This window comes from Rattus rattus, chromosome 9 (genome assembly GCF_011064425.1).
Source record: "Rattus rattus isolate New Zealand chromosome 9, Rrattus_CSIRO_v1, whole genome shotgun sequence".
NCBI classification, from domain to species: domain Eukaryota; kingdom Metazoa; phylum Chordata; class Mammalia; order Rodentia; family Muridae; genus Rattus; species Rattus rattus.
In genome coordinates, this window is record NC_046162.1 from 7,003,899 (window position 1) to 7,027,031 (window position 23,133).

At 46.4% G+C, this 23,133-nt stretch overlaps 1 protein-coding gene across 2 annotated transcripts; it reads right to left on the bottom strand.

Annotated features, from left to right (window-relative positions):
- Positions 1-18,461: 18,461 nt before the first annotated feature.
- On the bottom strand, positions 18,462-22,515 carry Foxi1 (forkhead box I1). 2 transcript variants are annotated; one of them, XM_032913939.1, is made up of 2 exons: positions 21,891-22,515; positions 18,462-20,153 (listed from the first exon to the last, which is right to left on the bottom strand). In XM_032913939.1, the coding sequence occupies exons 1-2, from the start codon at positions 22,444-22,446 to the stop codon at positions 19,591-19,593; spliced, it is 1,119 nt and encodes a 372-aa protein (XP_032769830.1). In that variant the 5' UTR covers positions 22,447-22,515; the 3' UTR covers positions 18,462-19,590. The 2 variants fall into 2 exon arrangements, with proteins under 2 accessions (XP_032769830.1, XP_032769831.1); XM_032913940.1 differs by having other exon boundaries at positions 19,591-19,868; positions 21,891-22,446.
- Between the last annotated feature and the right edge of the window lie 618 nt (positions 22,516-23,133).

A 23,133-nucleotide genomic window follows, 5' to 3' on the forward strand; every position in this document is an offset into this window, starting at 1 on the left:
TGGGTTGGGGTGAAGAGGAGAGCAACAGGAGGAGCCTCTTTGAGTGTTGTTACCAGAGGAAGGGATAGGAATTAGGCCATGGCAAAAGACAAAATGGACACTCTTAATGAACACTAGTTATCATTAAGTGAGAAATGAAATGTACTCTTGCCAGGAGGGAAGGAACCCCAGTAAAGCATACAGGACAGGGAGTCTGGACCAAGTTTAAGGGTCACCGTTGTCAGTAGGGCTGAAAGCTAAGTCCTCAGTGCTGACCAAAGAATTCATGCTTGACATCACCAGCCAATATTCTACTTATAGCCACTCAAATGCCTAGCCTGGGGGATTTGCCCTGGATCGTATGACCAGAAAAGATAAGACTGCTACCATCCACTTCTTAGGCCTCTCCAACTCCTAAGACCTTGATCTATCTTACCTGTCAAGCTCTTATGTCCCTGTCCCTGTGCCCCAGTTCCTCACTTGTAGCATGTGGGAGAGTTAGAACTGTGTTATTGATCTGGCAGGGCAGCTGTGAAGACGGAACATGGGATTCCAATTTTGAACAAATGAAGGTTTCACAGCCTCATAATTCACAGGTTAGCTTGATTCAAAGAGTAAGTGAGGTCGTGTTACCAAGAGAATGAAGGCATTTAAATTATTGTCCTGCTGTTCAGAGGATGAGTGGATAAGTCTGAGTTCTTCAAACCCAAAGGCCCTGTGGGACTTTCCCACTGTAGGTCTCACCAAATTCATCCATCAAACATTCATTGCAGACCTCTGCTCCATCCCAAAAAGAAGCAAGATCTGGCTGGGCCTCAGGCTGACTGGTTCTTCTACCAGGCTCAGATCTCCCCCTCCTCCTCTTCCTCCTCTTCCTCTTCTTCTTCCTCCTCCTCCTTCTCCTCCTCTCCTCCTCCTCCTTCTGCTCCTCTTTTTCTTCCTCCTCCTCTTCCTCCTCTTCTTTCTCTTGCTCCTCCTCCTCTTTCTCTCCTCCTCCCCTCCTCTTCCTCCTTCTTTTTCCTCATCTCTTAGGCTTAGCACAATCCTTAATTTTTCACAGAAGTACTCCAGGACACTTGGACAGTTAGATGTCCAGAATGGACAGACAGTAGTGAGCTTGGCTTGTTAGCTACTCTTTCATTTGCTCTTGTGTTTATAATAGGTTAATTGGTACCTGGTTTTCTTACAAGAACGTAAGTTTCTTACAGATAGAGACTATAGGTAGCCTATTTGGTGTTGATCCTTAAAGTATCATTGAAGAGTCTCAGAAAATATCCGTCAAAATGAGTAATTTTTTATTTTAGCTTTTTGAGACAGGGTCTCTTCTGTAGTCCTAGCTGTTCTGCAACTTTCTATGTAGACAAGGCAGACCTTAAACTCATAGAGATCTACTTGACTCTGCCTCCCTAGTGCTGGGATTAAAGGAATGCCCCAACAATACTAAGCATGAATAAATATTTTACAGAACTAATTAATGTCTTTCTTTCATCATAGTAGGCATTGCAACAAACAGCAAACCTATCTTGTCTATGTCAATATCCAGGAGAGAAAATTCTAGGGCAGCTGTGATGAACTAACAGGTTACTAGATGTCTTACTCAGGGTTATGACCAAGCATCATGACCAAGGAAACTTGGCTTTATTTCGCCTATACTTCCACAATCACTGTTCATCATCAGAGGAAGTCAGGACAGGAACTCAAGCAGAGCAGGGAGAGTTGCAGAAGCCATGGAAGGTGCTGCTTACTCATTTGCTTCTCATGGCTTGTTCAGTCTGATTCTTTTTTTTTTTTATTAGAACCTAGAATCACCAGCCCAGTGATGGCTCCACCCACAATGGGCTGGGCCCTTCCCCATCAATCACTAATTAAGAAAATGTCCTATAGGTTTGCCCAAAGCCCTGTCTTATAAAGGCATTTGCTCAATTGAGGGTCCCCTCTCTCTGATGACTCTAACATGTGCCAAATTGACATAAAACTAGCCAGTGCGATAGACAAATCTCATTTAGGCAGAAAAGTACACGGAACCTAATCATAGCCAATGAACCTAATCATACATGAGTCATGACGTGCCCATTTGGGTCTGACAGAGATAAATCCTTTCCAGTAATATTAAAAACCTAAAAGATTCCAAGGTCTACCAATACTCAATCTACAGATAGCTAATAAGCAGCCACAGTCTAGGACCCTATAGATATCAAACTCTTAGGATAACCATATAAAATGACACATGTGTTTAATTGATGCATGTCCTTCTGTGTCCTTTTAAATCACCTCTAAATGACTTAGGGTATCCAATACAATGCAGATTCTATATAATAATTATTACACTGTATTGTTTAGACAATAATGTCAAGGTAAGTCTATACAAGGGGTCTGGGGATACCGCTCAAGTGGTAAAGTGTTTATAACACAAGCATGGGGACCTGAGTTCTTTTTCCCTAATCAAAAGCCAGGCAAGGCAGCACAAGCCTGTAATCCCAGGTTTATGTGATCCCTGGTTTATAGAGATAAGAACCTGGTACTTGTTGGTCGACCAGACTAGCCAAATTGATGAAAGTCCAGTGACTGTCTGAAAGTATAAAGTAGAGGGCAATTGAGGAAGACACCCATTATCAATCTCTGGCCTCATATTGTGGGATGATGTCACAGGTGAGGCAGACACAAGATAGAAGGAGGCCTGTCATTGGACGAGAAGGAAGGATGGGTGGGAGAAAAGTTTGAAGGAAGAGGAGACAGGAACGGAAGGGGAGGAGAGAGAGAGAGTAGCTGGGGACAATATGGAAGCTGACCTTAAGATTCTACGCTGTACCTTTACAGCATGGTTGTTATAAATGTTCTCAAGGGATGGATGTGTATAGGGCTTTGTATGTTTAGGTGGGCAATTATATCGTATCAGTTGGATCAAAGGTTATTGTGTGTTCTTTCATGTAGTGAATTAAGTGTAAGAAAGTGTGTGGCTAGAGTCACTGGGCTGCTGTGGAGTTGGGATGTGTGTTTCTGGCATGGAAACCTGCGTTGCGAACTAGATAGGTAGAGAGATTGCTGCCGGGCTCAGAGAGAGGCCTTTGACAGTGTGATATGGGATGGAGCAAAGCAGGTCACTGAGAATTAAGATATCCAGCAGATGTCTTGGGTACTGCGATGACAGACCCCCGTGAGTGGATGAGTGGTTGAGTCTGTGGTTTGTCCACTCTCACCCCTTAGGAGAATTGCTTCTTTCTCGGTCCCACACACACTGAGCCCAAAATACAGGCGGGCAAGATGGATCTGCAATTTTGTATGCATTAAGTGGGATTTACTGCAACCAGCCCAGGTGCTTCCCCACTCAATGGATAGCAGTCTGTTACTGTTTGTGTTTTGGGGGGAAACAGCAATAGTTAGAAGCATTGCTGGTTACAATGTAAATGACAGACCTGATATTAATGGCATGCCCAGTTCCTGGGTGCTGAGCATGAAGGAACCCTTTGATTGTTCCTCAGATAGTCCAGAGCTTATTAACTGCCTCCACCTCCCCCAACCCCAACCCCAGTCCCGCTCCTGACCTACACATTCTCTCCTCAGCCAATATCCCCAGGTGTGACCAAGGCAAGGACCCTGCTGAAGCCTTCAAGGCCCTATGAGCATTTGTGCCCTCACATCAAGCTCATCTTAGTGGTCCCAGAAGCTTTGGTGATTCCTTTAGGGCTTTCAGAGCTGCCCCATTCTTCATAAGCCTGATGGATTAAATGCCACCTCTTCAGAAAGCTCTATTGGACATCCCTATCTTAAATTGTGTCCCCAGTCATGGTCTGAGACTCCATTCTATCTGGTTTCATATCACAGCCATGATGACTATCTGGCATAGAAATAACCGTTATGTAATGGTAACACTTGCGTGCATTTTATCGGCTGTTTCTCGCACTACTTGGTAAATACCAGGAGGGAAAGAATATCCCTCACTGCTCTGTGCCCTTTATTTGGGGTAGGTGTAAAGGAAAATCTTACTGACTGGATGAAGTCTCCCTCTGCCCTTCCAGATCATTCCCATTCTATGAGGAGGACAAACCTTCCATTGTTAGCGGAAGATGGCACAATGCACAATGTGTTCAGTGTCCCTGGTCCTATTTCCTACCCTCTGCACCCAACAGACTCACGCAGCTCTGTAGATGACACTGTGCATGACTGATCCCAGGATTATACAAGGGGATTTCTTTGAACAATCACGAGCCTTGGTCACATCACTGTGGATCTGGATCCTAGCTTTACAGCCTCCTTCCCATTGAGCATGTGTCTAAAATCTCTACAACGTTTAGTCTCCTCATCTATAATATAGGAGGGTTGATAGAACCTTCAGCGGCTGTAAGGACCCAAGCCAATTTACGTGAGGTGCTTAGCAATCAACATGTATAGTGTTCAAATGTAAAAGTACAACTATATGCATGTATGGCTGAAAGGAGGTGCTGAGGGATACGTGGAGGCCATAGGAAGGAGGTTAGATAAAAAGTGATAGCAACTGCTAACAGCCTCATCAAAGAGTCACAGACTCCAAGTTCGCTTGGGTCTGGACAGGTCACTTCAACAAGTGGAAAAGGCAGAGTGGCCAACAGAAAAAGCTCCACATAAGGGCTAACTGCTGCTCAGTCCCTGCCATGATTTGGCACGGACATTCTTGGCTCAGCATGCCCAGAGCTCTTAGGTCTCAGAGAAACCTTTGAGTCTTTGTATTGACTGAGATCTTGGAGCTACATATAGGGTCCCCTTTGACGTGGGGTAACATCTGGATAAGCCCATAAGTCAAAAATATAAGAAGTTGGAAAGGCATTTTAAGCACTTACATGACAGAACACCCCGTCTAAGCAGTCTGTATGGACCAGTTGTCATTCCCCTCTGTCCACAGCTGGTTGGGAGGTTCAGCCTGCTGTACTGGCCAACATCATGAAAGAGTGCAGCCCTGGAAGTCACAATCCTAGAAACACCACAAAACTCAGACTTTGAGATACCATTTCTATTGAGTACGTACTGCCCTTGTTCCATACGTCAGGAGGATTTATTTATACTGGTAAATAAGTCACGCAGTGTTCTGTGACCAACCCAAGCCAAGGTGTGCCACTTCCTAGTAGAAACTGCTAGACGCTGATTTTAAATGTAGTTGGCATCATGGAAATATAATCAATGTACCTGCCGAATAATGAACCTATGCCCAGTGTATCTACCCACGAACTTTGGCAGATGGTCTCAAGTAAGCACAATTCTCAAGATATAAAATACTCCTGCCATCTCAGAGAGCTCAGTGGAGTCCATTCCAAAACAGACCCCCACCCTAACCTCAGACAACTGCAAATCTGCTTCAGTCCCTGGTGGACTGGCTTTGCTTATTCTAGAATTCCATATAAATAAGACATGAGCATGGCGGTTTTGATGTGTTTCTGGTTCTCTTCACACAGAAACAAAAATTGTACCATTCTTTTCTCCTTCGTGAGGCCAGCTTTATGGCTCAATGCATTGTGAATACCCCATCTGTCCTTCAAGAGAATATGGATTCTGTTTTGCCGATGTGGTGCTCTAGAAATGTCAGTTAGGTATTTGTGGGTATTGTTCAGAGTGACTGCATCTTTCCCAATTATTTTCATCCATGTGTTCTATCAGTTTCTGAGAGAAGGATGCTAACACCTCCAGCCAAGTTTATGGTATTACCTACTCTCTCCTTCCATTTTGTTAATTTTTACTTTCTGTATTCAATGCTCTTCTATTTCTGACAACATATGAACTTAACGGATGTTTAATAATAATACGCCTGCGGAATGTATATCTACCTGTCACATTTCATCATTTCAAAAGTCCTCATTTTGCTTCCATAATACATCTGGTCTTAAAGTCTTCATTAGCTGGGTTTCTGTGGCCCTTTCTTCTTTGCAATGACAGCATTTGTTAGCCATGTTCCAGTTCCTTAAAGTGTGTTTCTTATAGGCAGTATATACTTGAGTCACTCTTTTCTTAACCACACTGAAAAGTTTTCATCATTTAATTACAGTATTTAGTCCATTAACAGTTAATGTAACTCATCAGCATGAATAGGTTTAGGGTTTAGTATTTTATTGTATGTTTCTTTAATTTTTAGAGGAGTTATCTTCTTAGTCTTTCTGTTCCTTTTAAAAGATCCCAAGAGTGTTTCTTACCAGTCAGATTTTGGGTTGCCAACTAAAGAGCTTTGCTTCCAGTTCCATCCTTTCCAATCACTCTCATGCACACTCCCTGACTCCCTCTCAAATTCATAGCCTCTACACATAAAATTGGTAAACATAATCTGCTAAATCCATTCAGTGCTGATTGTACATACGTGGTTTCATGGCTGACCACTTGGTAATGTATAACCAGTTAGGGCACTAATTCCCCAGGAAGAATATTTCTTTTCCTCTCAATAGTCATTAGTTGCCTATAGCTCTTTATATAAGATTAGAACCCCAAGAGATTTCCTCCTTCTACATTAGCATGTCTGTGGGCATTGGCATTGTTCACATCTTTCTTCAGGCAACCATATTGTTGCAGTATCATGTGTGTGACTTCCCTGCCATTTCTAGGAGTCATTATGGCATAGCAGGCTTCCTGATCTATAGCTCTTTGGATCTTTCTGTCTCCTCTTCTATGATGGCCCCTGAGCCTTTGGGTACAGACGTTATATTATAGATGTATCCGTCGGGGATGGGAACCCCATGATCAGTTGAGCTGTGCTTAGTGTCTTGAACCAGTTGTGGTTTTCTGCCATGGTCTCCATCTGCTGCATAGGAAGGCCTCATTGATGAGGGCTGAGAGCTACACTTATTGAGGGGTCAAGGATATGCATTTATAATACAGCTAAGAACTGTGCTCTTCTAGTGAAGTAGCAAGAGTGGGTACCTAAGACAAAACACAGTGGTTTCCCTCAGAATTTTGCTTAGGCTTCCTATCACACTTGGTTGACCGAAGCAGTCTCTATGCTGACTGTTTACTTAGCTGTTTATTCAACTTGAGAAGTTGCCTGGCATTTTTTTTTCAGTGCATTTGTTCTATGGTAGTGTCTTATTTTTTTTGTCTCAATAATTTGCCATTTTCCCCATCTGTTCCTAGGTGGCATATGTCAGGAGTGACTTTGCTGGAGACAGGAAGCACACAGTGATTTTGGAATTTATCTGCCCCGCATGTATATGCATTTTTATTCCTTTTGATTATTAGGTAGCATTCTGTCTCCCTGATATGTCTACCACAGCCTTTTCCCTCCCATCTACCTTCTAGTTTGGGAGCCATGATGAATATAACTACTTGGAGATGATATTACAAGCACACACTTTAAAATATTACCCTCTGCAACTTGCATGGGTGCTTGAGGTCAGAAATTCCAGAGGCAAGGTACTACTACTCTCAAGTTACAGGTGACATTCCTAAGCTTAGTGGGGTTCTCACGTCTTAGGTCCACGTCATCCTGGTCACCCTAAGATCTACTTAGATAGCTGCCACTTCACACGTTACAGGAAAGGGGCGTGGGTGCAGAATAGGCAAACATTAGACGGACTATTTCAATATTAGCTCCTACATAGTATGTGGTGTTAACATATGCATCTCTCTCCCCTTGAGACTCTGTTTTAAAGTGAAAACTGCGAGTTTCACTTCCCACAATTTTTCTCCCCTCTGGAACTAGGCAAGTCTAATTAAAGAATCACAAAACATTCCAGCATCAATAGGAGAGGGAACCCCAACACCTAGCTGGGGAATTATTGACTGGTGATAGCTATTAGGGGAGGGGGAAATCCTTTTAGTCAGCTATGTGCCCACTGATAGTTCATTCATGTTTCCGTGGATAACCCGGAACCATGTGTATACAGGCAGCATTTATTTCACTCAGTGGATTATTTTTAAGTAAGAGGATATGAAGTTTGGAGGAGGAGGGGGCATAGTTGGGGGACGGTAGAACATAATCAAAATACATTGTGTACATATATGAAAACTTACAATTATTATTATTGTATAGTATTATTATGATTAATAATTATTGAACTTAGAAAACACAGTTACTGTGTGACTCTGGAAAGTCCTTCCCCTTCTGTCTCTGGACCTTAGTTTTTCTCTTTAGTGAGCAAGGGAAAGATCTTCATGGTAACTACCAGAAGTCAGATTCTATGAGTTTGGGAGACTCTGGCTTTGGCCTTCCAAGGAGAATTAAGGGCCAGGAAAACCTCTGATAGAGAGCCCTGCCACCTTAGCCTCGCCTTGGCAAGGCACACAGCCTGTGCCAGTCTAACGTGCTCACTAGAACATGTGTGCGGGGTGCTTCCAGCCTGACTCCTGGGGGTAGGGCCCAGAAGACCAGGCCTTCTCTGTGGCCTCGTGCTGGGGACAGTTTAGACAGTTTCCCTGAGATCAAAAGAAAGATCCTGTCAGATGACGAGCAGCCAGGCTTAACTGAGGTGGGAACCAGAGCAGCCTCAGTTACTCAGTTACTGCAGTGGGCAACATCTCCCACAGATGCTAACATCTCCCACAGATGCTAACATCTCCCACAGATGCTAGCATCCCACAGATGCTAACATCTCCCACAGATGCTAACATCTCCCACAGATGCCAGCCAAGCTGCTTCTCCCAGCATGAAATGACTCAGGAAGACCCCCTGGAAGGCCTTTAGGTAACCTGCTCTGATCACACAGACAGTGCCATCTACTCTGGAGAGGGCCACAGGGAGAGCTGTTACCCTCAAGCAAATCTCAGAGCACAGGAGTGAGCTCTGTACTTGTCTCCAGTAACAGCTGCTTCAAATTCAGCCATAGGGACATTACTTCTAGATCCTTCTTTCTTTTTTTATGGGAGGGGAGGGCACGGTCACATAGTAACAGCACAATTATGTGTGTGTACTCGTGTGTGCTCCTGCGTGTGCGTACTCGAGCGTGTGCGTGTGTGTGCATGTGTGTGCACATGTGTGCGAGTATGAACGTGCGTGCGTGCGTGCGTGCACGCATGTGTGATTTTAAACAGTCTCGTGTATTTTGGTACGTAGCTGAGGCTAGCCTTTTACTTTCTATCTACACTATAGTTCAGTTCTATTCAGACTCCAATTCATTCCAGTTCTAAAATGAGTGTGGAAAGGAGTCTTTATGTTATTACTTTAAAAAAAAATAAGCTCTACTTATCTAGGGAAGGTAATTGTAAAAGAAAATTCAGTCAAACAAACTGCTATTCAATGAGCGAGCGCTGAATGCCATTTTCTGCAAAGGGCTTGGAGCTGTTGCAAAGCAGGGAGATAAGCAAGCGTTAAGGGTGTGAGAATGTGTTCTGGGAAATTTCCCCTTGGATGAAATAAAGCCCGAGCAGAGGTTGAAAGGGAAAACCTTCCTCAACTTACTGTCACTAAGTGCCCTGTCCCCACATTGTCCAGGATCACTTGGTGTCTGCCAGGGCAGACTCTCCCATGCTTGGGAACTCAGCCTTATCTTTTCTGTCCTCACAATCACAGGGTGACTTTGGGAGGAGGATAATTATCTTTCTATGCTCATTGTGAGAACCCTAAAATTCGAAATTGAAAATCTTTTTTCAAAAATGCAAGCTTTTGGGCTGAGCTGCCTCAGGGGTCACTCATTGCCAACCCTAACAGCCTGAGTTCTACCCCTGGCTCCCACCTACGGACCAACTCCAAAAAGTGGTTCTTTGACCTTTGCAGGTTTGCTTTAGCTCGTGTGAGCCCCCACCTCATACATAAATAAATGAGCATCATTAACAGTTTCTAATTATAAACTCTTTTTGTTATCCAGCACTCCCAGCATGGCAGGGTGGGACTTGAGATCTACCCAGAGTTCCACTGGCCTGAATTCCCCCTGTGTGTATTTTTGGACCAGTGTTGCATGGCCGAATGCTATGATTGAGTTGTCCCCCCACCCCCGGCCCATCAATATGTTAAAACTCCTAGGAGACTGTTTTCTGTAGACCTTCACCTCTGTGTCTGTCTTCTATATAGAGTAGCTGTCCTTCTCCACCCCAGGAGGTCTTCAGAACATAATATGATCACGGGTACAAAAAGGGGGGCAACGCTAATGGAGACCAGGTTCATCTTGTGCCGCCCTCCCCTCTCCTCTTCCATGAGGAAACCACAGCCAGTAAGACCCTGAACTCCATCCAGTAGTGACAGAGTTCAGATTTTGAACTCTGGACATTTGATTCAGCCTAGAGCTCTCTCTACGGCAGCTGGGAAAAGTAACATGTGGCCCCTCTGGTCAACAAATTATTGGCATCTTTCCCCTGAGATCTGACACTATTGTCTTCCCTTGCAACAGTTTCATTTACCTCCATGGTAACTGCGGACCATGGTTTATTTATCTGCTTCTCTGTCACGAACATTACACGAGTATAAACTGTGCCCTGATCCGAACACCTCATGAGGCACCGCCATGGGCGTGTCTGTGCATTACCACTTCCAAAGGGAATTCCCAGACAAAGAGAAATCCCAAATCAAACGAGATACAACCAGACACTTTTATGTTCGCTATCAGACTCCTTTGCAGAAAGGTTACCACTTTGCTCTTCATCCAGGAGCCCATATTATGCTGGGCTCCACAGCACTGGGTCTTGTTAATAAGCAGGTGGAAGAACATACACCACCGATGTGTTCTTCTGCCTACTTTTTAAGTCCACAGTGAGACTGGACATTTATATGTTTATTATCTATTTGACTGTCCTCCTTGGTAAAAACAGCTTTACCTATTTTCTGCTGGCAAAGAGAGAGAGAGAGAGAGAGAGAGAGAGAGAGAGAGAGAGAGAGAGAGAGAGAGAGAGATTACTAATTGACCAGACACTGCCCAATCACAATGTTGTGATGTTTCGAGTGATCAGCGTGCCTAAAGTTCACGGCTTCTTGTGAAGCATTTGCAAGGCTTCGTGATACGTACCTACTAACATACGTGTGCGTGCGCGCATGCGCTTTTAGCAAGACTTGAGAACCCCCCTCCCCCACGGCCCGGCCCTGCTTGTGGCTTTGCTGCCTTCTCATTTTTTACCGATGCTGTCCTTCCTCTCTCCCTCCCTCCCCACCTCCCTCCCTCTCTCCTTTCCTCCCTCCCTCCCTCCCTCTCCTTCTCCTCCTTCCCCCCACCCCCAGGCCTTTACACACATTCCAGCTTCACCTATGGCATCTTTTTCCTTTTCCAAGGAAGCAACTCTCCTGACTCAAGTGCCTCTGGGAACCCTCCGCTAACCTTCTGGCCTGAGAGAGCTGCCTCTTTCAGTCTAGCCCATCGCAACGCGTGCTCAGACCATGTACTATTTATTCTGTTTCTCTACCAGACCTTATGTTCCTTAAAAGCGTGACTGGAATTTGCTACCGTTACATTTTTAAACTCCAGCACAGGGCTGGGCACACCAGAGCTGATTAATAGGCGTTTGGTGAACGCATAAAGGGATGTCTGATGACCCGGTGACAGTGCTCTCCAAACTGTGGCTGAATATGTTCTCTGGTCACTTGTTAGGAGGAAAAGCATGTACCATGGGACAGCAAGGAGCTCTCGGGACAGAATGTTGGATGATTTAAAGGGTCTGAGCTTGGGCCAGGAGTCAGGGGGGCAGTTTAAGAAAGGGAGTGATCTTTGGATTGGATGCTGTGAGAAAGAAGGGGTGGTCCCAGGACCAGCGATCTCTGTAATCCTTATCCATAAGGGTAAAAGACTGGGCTGAAGCTCAAGCTGCAGCTGGTAACAAAGTATGTCATTTTGCTTACCCAAAACAGAGGTTGCATGACAACATTACAGGATGGACAGTGCTTATGAATCTGTGTTGATCCATGACGATAAAAAATAGCCTCGAGTGGATATTGTTGTTCTTAGAAATGGCTTCACACTCAACAGGACCCAGCAGCCCCCCAAATTTCTTAACTGATATACATCAGTTCAGCTATCGGCCAGTGCCTCTACTTTTCACTTCTCTTTCTTCCCTGCTTCCTTTTATATAGGTGGTGTGTGGGAACAAGGAGACACAAGACACATAGAAAACCAGTGTGTTGTGTGCCTGAGTGCATGCCAGGTACAAACGATCAGGCAATAAGATTCTGGTTTTGTTTTATTTATTATGTGGGGATCGATTTCCTCAGCCTTAAAAGTGGTGACCTTAGAACCAGTTCCTAGGACAGCACTTTGTTCTCATGTTAGAGCATAAGTCTTCACTCTCTGTCAGCACCTGTGGGCAAGTTGCAAGCATGTGCCTGCACATGTGCATGTATTAAGCATGTGGTGTTAATTTTTCTGGCACTTTAAATCCCACCGTGGATGTAGCTCCTGTGTGTTATCCACTCCAAGAGTCACCTCAAAGTTTGGGAGGTGGAAGCATGAGGTGGGAAGCCTAGAGCGACCTTTTGGTGCATGTTCTCCAAAAGGCTGGGTTAAGAAAGGCACGTGGGGTGGAATAGTGGGGAGAGGCCACACTCTTTCTGTAATGTGTATGTTTTCTAGATTTTGGACAATTGCATCTTAGTTCTTCAAATATATTTAAAAAGCATAAAATCAAATAAATGAGACCAAAATGCTATATTTACTTGTAGAAAACTAATCATTTAAGAGGGTTTCTTTTAAAAAAGGCTGTTCTGGGCTTTTCGTGTATAGTTTTCATATATACTTGATTCTCCTGGAAATTCTGAAATGGGCGGCCTTTTGTTCATCTCCACTTAGTAGGTGCTCATGGAGGCTCAACGAAGTGAGGTCACTGGTCCAACATCCTTAGCATGTACAAGGCCCAGGGAGGTTTGGATTCTAACTCAGACTACACCCCAACCCTGTGTTCTTATTCCTTAGCTTGTTTTATGATCATTTCTTCCAAGTGCTGGCAGGTTATGATGGCGACTGTTAACCTTCTGTCTTTGCACTAAAACTGAATCCACCCCATTCTACCATAAAGTTACTCAAGCACGCAAGGGTCAGAGTCAGGGCCATGTTTAGCTCTGTTTTTGAAATCCAGACTCAGGTAAATACAATCATTCCTGGACAGAAAAAAACCATCCAACCATTGCAGGGAAGAGATAGGAATGGTAGGGGTTGAATTAGGTAGAAGTTAGTCTAGAGAGCTGTCTCTCATCCACTGTGGAGCAGCCTGTAAGACTGAGGATTGGGGACACTGAGGTCTCAGGAGCTGCTCCAGGGATAAAGAAATAAACAGAGTTAATAGCTAGCCTCAAATTATGTCCATGCATTTGTATACCCTGTCTTTAATTCATTCTATATTAAGCAAACACATTCCCTTCAACCAGGGACTGTGATGATTTCCCTGAAAAGCATCAACAGGAGGTTCTTGCCCTCAGAGCTCTAGACAAATGGAGAAAAAAATTCCTACACATGGGTCAGGGTCTAATGCTATATGGTTGCTGTAGGCATGGTTTCCCAGAGCATATATACATCTTGTGTCACCTAACAGTGGGAATAGGTTAGGGGATATCCATTGTCAGACGTCTCCCACCATGAGAATGTCCACGCAAAGCCCAATGGCTACGACATCATCAGGCAAAAGAATCTTTCATTGTTGTATATGCAGTCTGCTCTTGGCTGATCCACCTATGCGACACATGACCATAGCTTCTTAAATGAGAGATGAAGGCCCAGAAAGCAAGGGAGGGGCTTAAGGAGAAAGAAAGGAGAGCCTGACAACAGGAGGAGCTTGACCCCAGCAGTGGGGTTTGTTTTTCTTCCCTGAGAGGGAAGTTAGGGGACAGAGCCGTGTTTATGCCACTAAATTAGAGCAAGCTTAAGCTGGGTCCTAATTGCTGATTTCTAAGTTTGTGGGAGTTATCCTATGCTAAATATACCCATTATTTAAAAAAAATTAAATTGAAAACAGAAGAGTAAACTTCTACAAACATAAATAATAATTTGCAAACCTCATCACCCCTCAGTAATTTCACTGCAATTTTTTAATTAGTGGTGTCCTGGATGCTGTATGCATTTGTCCTATCTGCACGGGAGAGACCCTGTTTAATGTGCTACTGTGAGTGTCTTCCCAGCTCCGTCTTCAGAGACAGCATGAGGGAAATGAGACCAGTCTCCCTTTTCCTCTACAGAACACTAGTGAGACATCTCCCCCCGCCCACACACAATTGAGTGCAACGTACACACACAAACACTTAGCAATCGCAAGTGGGATTTCAACTCTCAGTAGTTTTCCTACTGTGAACAAACCAGTGGTGTTACTCTCAGATAAAACACTATACTTACCAGTATCCCAAAAGTCCCCTCACAGACATTGCCAGTTCCATAGCTCTCACACAAACAAGCAATCAAACTCAGAGATCCTCCTGCCTCTGCCTCCCAAGTGCTGGGATTAAAGGCACATGCCACCACTGCCTGGTCTTGTTGGGATCTTTAAGGAGGATGGCTTCTCCCAGTCCCCATTTCCATAACCATTCACCTACATTTTGGTATTAGCATCTGGGCATGTAATATTTCAGATTTACGTTCAAAATATAGCATTCTTGGGTAAATATTTAAAAATCATCTTTTCAAGTAGATGCCTGTTTACGTTTATTCTCCAAGACTGGCAGAGGTTTGACTGTGTTATGCCTGAAATCTCGAGCAAGGATGGAACTGAGGCTTGGACATTCCTGCAGATAAGCAAGGACCGGAAGCCAAAAAGGTTCAAGTTACATTTCTCACCACTGCGGCCAAATAGCTAACAGAAGCAACCCAAGCGATGGAGGATTTACTTTGGTTTCAGAGTATCAGTCCATGATGGCTGGGGTGAGGACATAGCAGAAAGAGCATCTCCCATCATGGCAGGCAGGAGGCAGAGAAAAGGCATAGATAAGAAGGAGCTAGGACAAGATACATTCTCAGAGACATGCCTACTTTCTCCAAAGGTCCCTCTTCCTACTCTACCACCTCTCAATAATGCTCTCAGATAAGGAATCCATCAAAGTCAAAAACTCAGGAAGTCAAGAGCCCTCAGGATCTGATTGACTCTAGAGCACCCCTCATAGGCACACACAGAGGTGTGTGTTACTCATCTCATTGGCATTTCTTAATCTAAGTTGACCATCAAGGCTGGCCATTAGAAGATCCGAGGAGTGCAAAGAAAGGAGTGGCCATCTTGGGCCCTTGAGAGGGTAGATCTGCAACAGGAAAGGAGAGGGAAGAGGCAGGGATACTGTGCTGACAAAAGGATGTAGAAATGGTGGCCACCTGAGCTGGAATGGAAGCTTTCTTAGGCCATTGCTCTACACGTGACTGTTTCAGGGCACATGGGAAAGACAGTCTATAGCGTTAGCATTAGAACAGGAGGCAGTGGCTCTGGTCCTGGTGAGGAGATTTCTCCCTGATCTCAGCCCCAGGGTGTTGCCCTAGTTTTAGGTGAAGCATGTGGACCTTGGAGCTGGGTTCACCTTTCTTGGAGATCTGCCTTTTCTGCCTAGTAGCTGTGTGAATTTGGAAAGTTGACTTCACTTCTGTGAGACCTAGTTTACCGCTGAACCAGATGAAAACGATGATCTTCCAGGCTCAGGGGTGGCTTGGTTTTTAACTGGTCTCTAGGAAGCACTCGGTTCCCAGGAACTAGTGGCTGATGTCGGTACATCTGCTGTGGCATCTGTCTGGACTAGAAAGGTACATACTTGAGTCACTTTCCTGATAGGCATTAGGTCACAGTCCTCTCCTACCAGGGAGAAGGAGAAGGAAGGAGGAGGGAATAAAGTCTGTGTAGGACAAGCGTCTGAGCTAAGCCCTGCATGAGGATTAGACGCAGACCTCCATTGATATATTGGCCGACATGGCCCTCCTGATCCAGATGATAGGTTGCCATGTTTCCTTAGCTGAGAAATTTCCTTCTGGAGTGTTCTCATCGGCTCCCCAATGCCCGTTTACAAGGCAGCATGCAAGCCCTATGTCTAGATTATACAGAACACTGTTTGAGGTGCTGATGGACTTTCTAAACTTTTTGTGCCACTGTGCCTTTATGGCTGAATGGAGACAATACCAGCAGCAGGTGTTCGTGGATACTGTGGCTGAACGTGCTAGCCACAAGCCAGGGTGGGCCCAGTCCTATTTGCACAGGTAAGACTCCCATACATGTTGGTGACTCTTCTGGTAACCCGTTTCTCTCTCTTTATGCCCCACTACAGTTCCTCCAGTCCTGCATACGTCCAGATTTATCTCTTCTGCCAAGGATGTCAATGCCGGCTTCACCCAGCTTGAAGACTGCACCAAACTCGCATCTGCTTGGCTTTGACTTTACAGCAAGCAAGATTTAGGGGAGACGTGTCTTATACAAGCCACTGGGCACACATCAATTCCTTTTTATTATACTGTATCCCTAATATATCTGCACGAAGGCTGTGTCTGAGCTAAGGAAACCCACTCCTCTCCCACCATTGGAAATGGGCCTGGATCAGGTGCCAGGGTAGAGGCCAGCCAACTATTGCATAGGCTGGGACCATGCATAAACATAGCAAGTCCATTGGGCCCTTTCACTGGAGGGTGTTTCTAGCAATGGTGGGCTAAAATGGTGGTCTAATCGATAAATGTGAAGATATGCTTTATCACCCGGTAGGGCGAGATCAACCTTATCTTTCACCATTCACCAGAAAGTGACTGAGATAGCTTAATATGTTGTGAGTAGCATTTGGTGACTTTTTTCCCCCTGCAAATTTACCCATTAAAATAAATGAGATCATTGTATGTGCATATAACATGCTTTATGATCTGAGGTAAAGTAGTCTGCTTTGAGGCATTGTTCCCCACAAACCCTTAGATTTAGGGTTTGTGGAGAGACAGCAGGTAAGTGGTATGAGGGTGAATGTGTAAGTCACTAGTGTGTCTCACCCCTCTATGCAGCCTTCCCGGTCTCTCCCATACTCAGAAAGCCCCCCTTTTAGATTCTTATTGATGGCAAGCTATGCTTTCAGAGCAGAGCCAAAGCACAGGAGGCTGATGAGTCAAGTACACGCATACACAGCCTTCCTTCCTCCATCCTTCTCGCTCTCTTCTCTCCTCTCAGCTTGCAGCCTCTGCTAAGGCTGAGCAATAAGATCTTCTTGGCATTCCTCCTTCCAATGCGCCCCGTCATGTGCTTCCAACACAACTGCCTTTTCCTGTGACGCCCCAGCTGCTAATCAGAGCTCTCTCTACACAGACTTAAGGCAAGAGCAGGCAAGGACTCCATAGTAGGAACCCTCAGACTGCCTCTCCACCACTGTCCCCCATACAATTCTGATAGAGAACCGAGTTGTGGCCTTTGGTTTTAAATTGCCGGCTCTCTTCCGGTGTGGCTTGACTCTTTTTGGGCCCCTTCCCATTCCTGGTCTTGCCCAGTCCTCTTACTCATTGGACCCCTGTCTGAAAAAGACATTGGGGATGAAGAACAGGCACTGAGGTAAACAGTGTCTCAAGGTGGGGCTCTGGGATCTGGGCAAATTTGTTGAGAGTGACGTGGTGTGACAAAAATTCCCATCTGTATTTCAGACATCTATATTTTTCACTCTGACTCTGGTTGCCCTGGTCGTGGGGTCTCTCTTCCTCCATGCAGCAAGCAGCAAGGGGCAGCCTATTCTGACTTTCCTGGTCTGATATGCTTCCCCCAGCCCCCACCAGCTATTACTACACATGTGATTCACTGCAGGAGAATGGACCTTCCATCGCTTCTGATTTCCATGACTTTCTCTTGCACCAAGTATTGGGGTCTCTGTTAACAGCTGTGAAAAGGGGGCTTCTATCAATGCTTTCTCGAGGCCATGCGAGTGCTGGGTATGTGGCTCACACGGAATCAGAATCTCTCAACGACTCCATGTTCTCACTCATAATATGGAAATCAAGGGACAATTATATAGACAAAACACAAAAAATCTGGTCAACTTCAAATGACAGAGTCTGGCATCCAGAAAACCCCGGGTGGATATGCTTCTCACCATAGTGTCACTGTGGGTCACTGCCTCCCTTCTGTCACTTCAGAGAAAGAGCTCACCCCCGACTTGACCCCTCTCCCTTCTCCACCAGAAAAGAAACCCCCAGGAAGAAGCCCTCTAGCTTCACTGCACACACACGTCAGCATGCACAGTGCGACCAACTCCAGAGTGTCACTAGTGCAAACAGACCTGCTTCTAATAGCACTGGCCATGGCTGAGGCTATACCATAGGGTGATGAGTGCAAAACTCAGAGATCCCACCTGTGCTTCAGGCATGCCACGACACCGCCCTGATCCTGTTACCTCATTGTCTAACTGGAACTGGTGGCAGCCTTTCATGGGAGAGTTGCATGCTCAGAGCGAAATCATGGGGTTTGCATGAGCTGGGATATGCTGTGCCCATATTGCATGTGACACAGGTACGTTCCTTCTGTGCACGTATTTCACAGTCTTGTCTTTACACAGGAGACCTTTGTCTAGCTCCTCGCCAATGGAGGCATGGGGAAATCTTGATACCTATCCTTCTCTGCTTCCTGTCCCAAGCACCTTCAGCCTTAAGTTTCAACCAGGCGACAGAGAGACAGGACAACTCACAAGGAAGGGCCCCGCAGCTCTAAACAGCTTTCTTTCTTTCTTTTTAATTCAAAAGAAAACAAGGAAACCAAACAACACTTCTCAGGGTGTTCTGTGATGTGACATCACAGCATAGAAAGTAACTCACAAAAAGAAGAGAGAGCAGCACCAGAGGCTGTGCTAACAGCCACTCTGCCCTCTGAGCGAGCACAGGCAGAGGACCCCTCCCTCCAGGCCATTGTTCTCTCAGACAAGTATCCACCTCTCCAGGGCTATAAAAAAGGACATGCTTATTCTGCTCCTCTGGCCTTGTTTCTCTTGGAAGGCTGAGCCACATCCTATTCACGGGTCCATGACACATACACACAGGAAGCTGGCGTTTATGAGATTTTGTGGGTGGGCAGTACTAGAGTGGGGGTTCAGGGGTACATACCACTTTTCTCACTGACCTCTGGCTCTGTTCAAGTTCTGTGAAAGGCTACTGAAGCGATACCCTATATTGCTCCTACTAGAGGTATTGTCCTACAGGGGTACTTGGGCTGGGAAGCTGGGGCAAGAAGAAAAAAGGGGAGATATGTCATGGCCAAATTGGTGTTGAATTCTGAGGGGGTCACTAGAAGCCAGTGGGAAGTGTGTGTGTGTTTACCATAACCAGCTTTTTATGCCAACACTCATCCAGTTCATCCAATCCCACTTCCTTTTATCCAGCCTCCGAGGGTTACCCAGCTTCTGCTTTAATGCCTTTCTTTGTCATTTTCATGACCCTGGAAAAGCTGACAACTTTCTTGGGCCTTTGTTTTATGATCTGTCAACTGGAGAGGATCAAGTGAACCTCTTGGGGTACATGGTGTGACTGTGTCATTAAAAAGCCCAAGACAGGAACCAGCACATAGTAAGTGTTCAACAAATGGACACATCATTAATGGCAAGCTGGTCCTGGTACGCCCACTTTAGTTATCAAATCCGTGTAGATTCACGATCAAATCTGTGTAGAGAACCAGAAGGCTAGAACGGTGCTTAGAAGGAAGACAGATTCTTCCAAGCTTCCTGTGGTGCTATCTGGGAAGTTCAAATGTCTCTGACCTTGGGGTAGGAGAGGGATCTGGTCTGAAGGACCACCATTGCTCCCTCCCCCCGCCACCCCCAGACAGCTCTGTAGACCAGAAGCTGTTCTATCTCTAGACTTCAGTGCCTTCCCTGGGGAAGAGGATACTGTTGGTGTTGATGCTATTGTAGAAATGTGGACTGAACTGGTTGAAGACAGGGCCTCCATAGCCCAGAGCATTGGTGGGTACCGGGTTGGCCCATTCACCCCCATTCCCATGGCTACTGAGGTTGGTAAGGGGGGTGTAGGAGTTGAAATTCAGTGAGTTCTGCCCCATCTTGTCAATAGGCTCCGGGCTCAGTCCTGGTGTGGCCGCTGAGCGGCTAATGGGGTTTGTCCCATTCACGTAGGCTGTCATGGTAGAGAGGAAGTTGTTGAGACATGGGGTGCCTGAGGGGGCCGGGGAGGACCGCTTCTCTGGGGAGCTGCTGGTGGTGTCTGGTGAGGCAGTGTCTAAGACCTCCTGAGGCTCTGTGGGCTTGGGGCTGCTGGACAGGAGACTGTTCTCCGTTTTCTCAGAAGCCAAGGAGCCGGTGCTGGAGGATGCATCTGATTTTCTCTTCCTCTTCCGGCGGAAGTTTCCGTTGTCAAACATCTTCTCACAGTTGGGGTCCAGAGTCCAGTAATTCCCTTTGCCTGGGACAAACGTGGGAGAAGTTAGGAATACAGAGATGGACACAAAGTCTCACTCTCTCTGTCTGCAATGTTGTAAACGAAAACCAAGGGCAGCAGTGCAAAGGAACGCACAAAGCCTGGGACAGAAGTGGAGACATCCCACAAACATCAGCCCATCCCCCACCTCCACTCTACCCCCTACACACACACACACACACACACATACACACACACACACACCTATACACACACTTACATATACACACACACCCACACACACACTTACATACACACACACACCTACACACACACACACATCCCTACATATACACACACACACACACATACACACACACACACACACACACACACACACACACACACACATACACACACACACACACACACACACACACACACACACACACACACACACACACACACACACACACACACACACACACACACACACACACACGCACACACACAAGGCTCTGGGGAGTACATAGACATGAAGCATGAGGCCCGAGGGAGTTTAGAGGATTGTTCCCTTTAAGGATAGAGTGGTGAGGTGCAGGGATCCAGGATGGGATGGGGTATTGGTCTAAGCTTCTATTACTATGGTTTAGGAAAAACCAGCTTTGGATTGCTAAGACTTGAAGATGAGCTTGAACTCTGGCTTTGCTCCTCAGTGACTAAGAGCTTTGGTTAAATCTCAGGTTCCTGATCTGAAAATAAAAAAGATCCTTGCTTCCCCCGGCTCACAGGAAATATAAGGCAGACACTACATGTGTCCAGAAGCCGTACAACTGAGATCTAACCAGAACGGAGGCCCTAACTCTTCCCTGCTACTCTGCGCTGGAAAGTGGGGGAAGATTTGCACAGGGTACTCTCCTTTGTGAGGGACAAACAGATCTGACCGAAACTGACTTCAAAGTGGGCAGAAGTGGGATTCCAGCCTTGGCTTTCCATATGAGAGCAAAACTGGTCTTCAGGTCTGGAACCTGGATGCAGGAGTGCCTCACATTCCTCTCTGCAAGTGTCTGTGACTCACTTTTAAAGAGGAAAGTGCCGGGCTTAGTGTAAGGGTCTCATTTAAGTTGAACCCTATCACTGACATTCCGGTTTATGCCACTTCAGGGAGGCAGCTTTATCCCTGAATGCTGCTTTTCTCATCTGTGCAATGGGTTCACTAAGAGACACCCTGTAGAGGGCTGCTGGGATTAAAGGAGGTTCTGAATGGTGGGGAAAGCCAGAGCCATACCATGGGGCTATCAATGGTGCCCAATGAAGGCCAGGTCCTCTCCGAGACGGGTATGGCTACGACTCACTCTGGTTTGGCTTGGTCTAGTCCTACCCAGGAGTCCTTATGTTCTGGGCACTGAGGTACATGTGAATCATGACTACAGGATACTGAGCTTTTGTTCACACCAAAAACTGCAGAAATTATTTCGTTATACAGTAGGCATTCTTTTCAATCCTGTTATTTTTCAGATGAGGAAACTGAGGCACAGCAAATGTAAACTCCCTGAGACACAAAAGCCTGAGTCTGTACCCAGGGCTCCTCACATTCTGCTCCACTACGAGTTCCTTTCCGCCCTGTCTCCTGCAGCTCCCAGTTTTTGTGGCTAGAGTAGCAGCTGTGGTCAGAACTTTCTAGAACGGAGTTCGGAGCAGAAATGAAATGAGCCCTCAGGGACACCCTGCGGCCTCCCAAGGGGTGGTCTCTTACTCCGTAGGCACCGCTGTCTGTCTTACCTGGGTCGTCCTCATCTCGGGGCACCTTCTTGAAGCAGTCGTTGAGTGACAGGTTGTGGCGGATGGAGTTCTGCCAGCCAGCTTTGCTCTTGTTGTAAAAGGGGAAGTTGTCGGCCACGTACTGGTAGATCTGGCTCAGTGTGAGACGCTGGTCAGGCGCACCGTGGATTGCCATAGCAATAAGCGCTGAGTAGGAATATGGTGGGCGCACCAGCTTCATGAGCTCCTCCTGAGAGGGGATGGGCAGCCAGCCCAGCTCACTGGGCAATAGCTGCCTCTGCATGCCGTAGGCCTGGGGTAAGAAGGGGCTGGCGTTAGTGCCGGGCAGGTAGGGTGGTGGGGTCATGGCTGTCCCATTGAGCCAGAGGTAGGGGTTGGGGGTGGCCCCGTACTCGCCACCACCTTCGAAGGAGGTGGGGCGCTGAGGACTGGGCATGCCCTGAGGGTGGAAGAAGTTCTCATAGTAAAGATTCATCTCGGGGGGCTCCTGGCCGATGCTGGGGAACTGGGGGCTGCATCGAGGTGGCGAGGGAGCCGGGAGGTCGAAGGAGCTCATGCTGGATCAGGGTTGGGCTAACCACCGGCTTCACCTGTGCTCTCTGGAGCTGCCCCTGACAGGTGTTCAGCAGGCCCTGGCCTCCTGTGACTTATACCCCGAGGGCTTGGCTGGGTGGCCCCACCCAGGGGCGGCCACCTGCCAGCAGGTCCGGGGCCAGGACCCGCCTCCCTCTTACCCAGGTGGCTGTGGCCTTGGTTCCCACTAATGACATGCTAAAGGAGACTTATTGGAGCAGGTATCCCAAGTGACAAGAGCTCTCTTCATTCCTGCCCCTACGTCCTTTCTCATCATCCCAGCACACCTTTCTCTTTCCCTTGCATTTTCCTTCTCCCTCACATTCCTTCTCTTTCTCCCTCCTGCCCATCTTCTTCACAGCTTATGCTCGGTTGCTTTCTTTGTTTCTCACACTTTCTTTCCCTTCTCTTTGCCTGGTTCACTCTCTGTCTCTCACTCTTGTTTCTTGCTCCTGACCCATTGTTTCTCCTTCTATCCCTGCCCCTCATGCTCTGATGAATACTCCCGCCTACCCCACCCCATCCACCCCATAGATGCATTTTCTGGAGTAGCCGGGAGATCCTACAGCCTCTGTAAAGTCAGAGAGAAGTTTGGCCTCTGGAGAGGACTCAGGTGGTCTGCTCCTGCTCCTAACATCACACCCACCCACAAGATAAGCAGCATTGATCT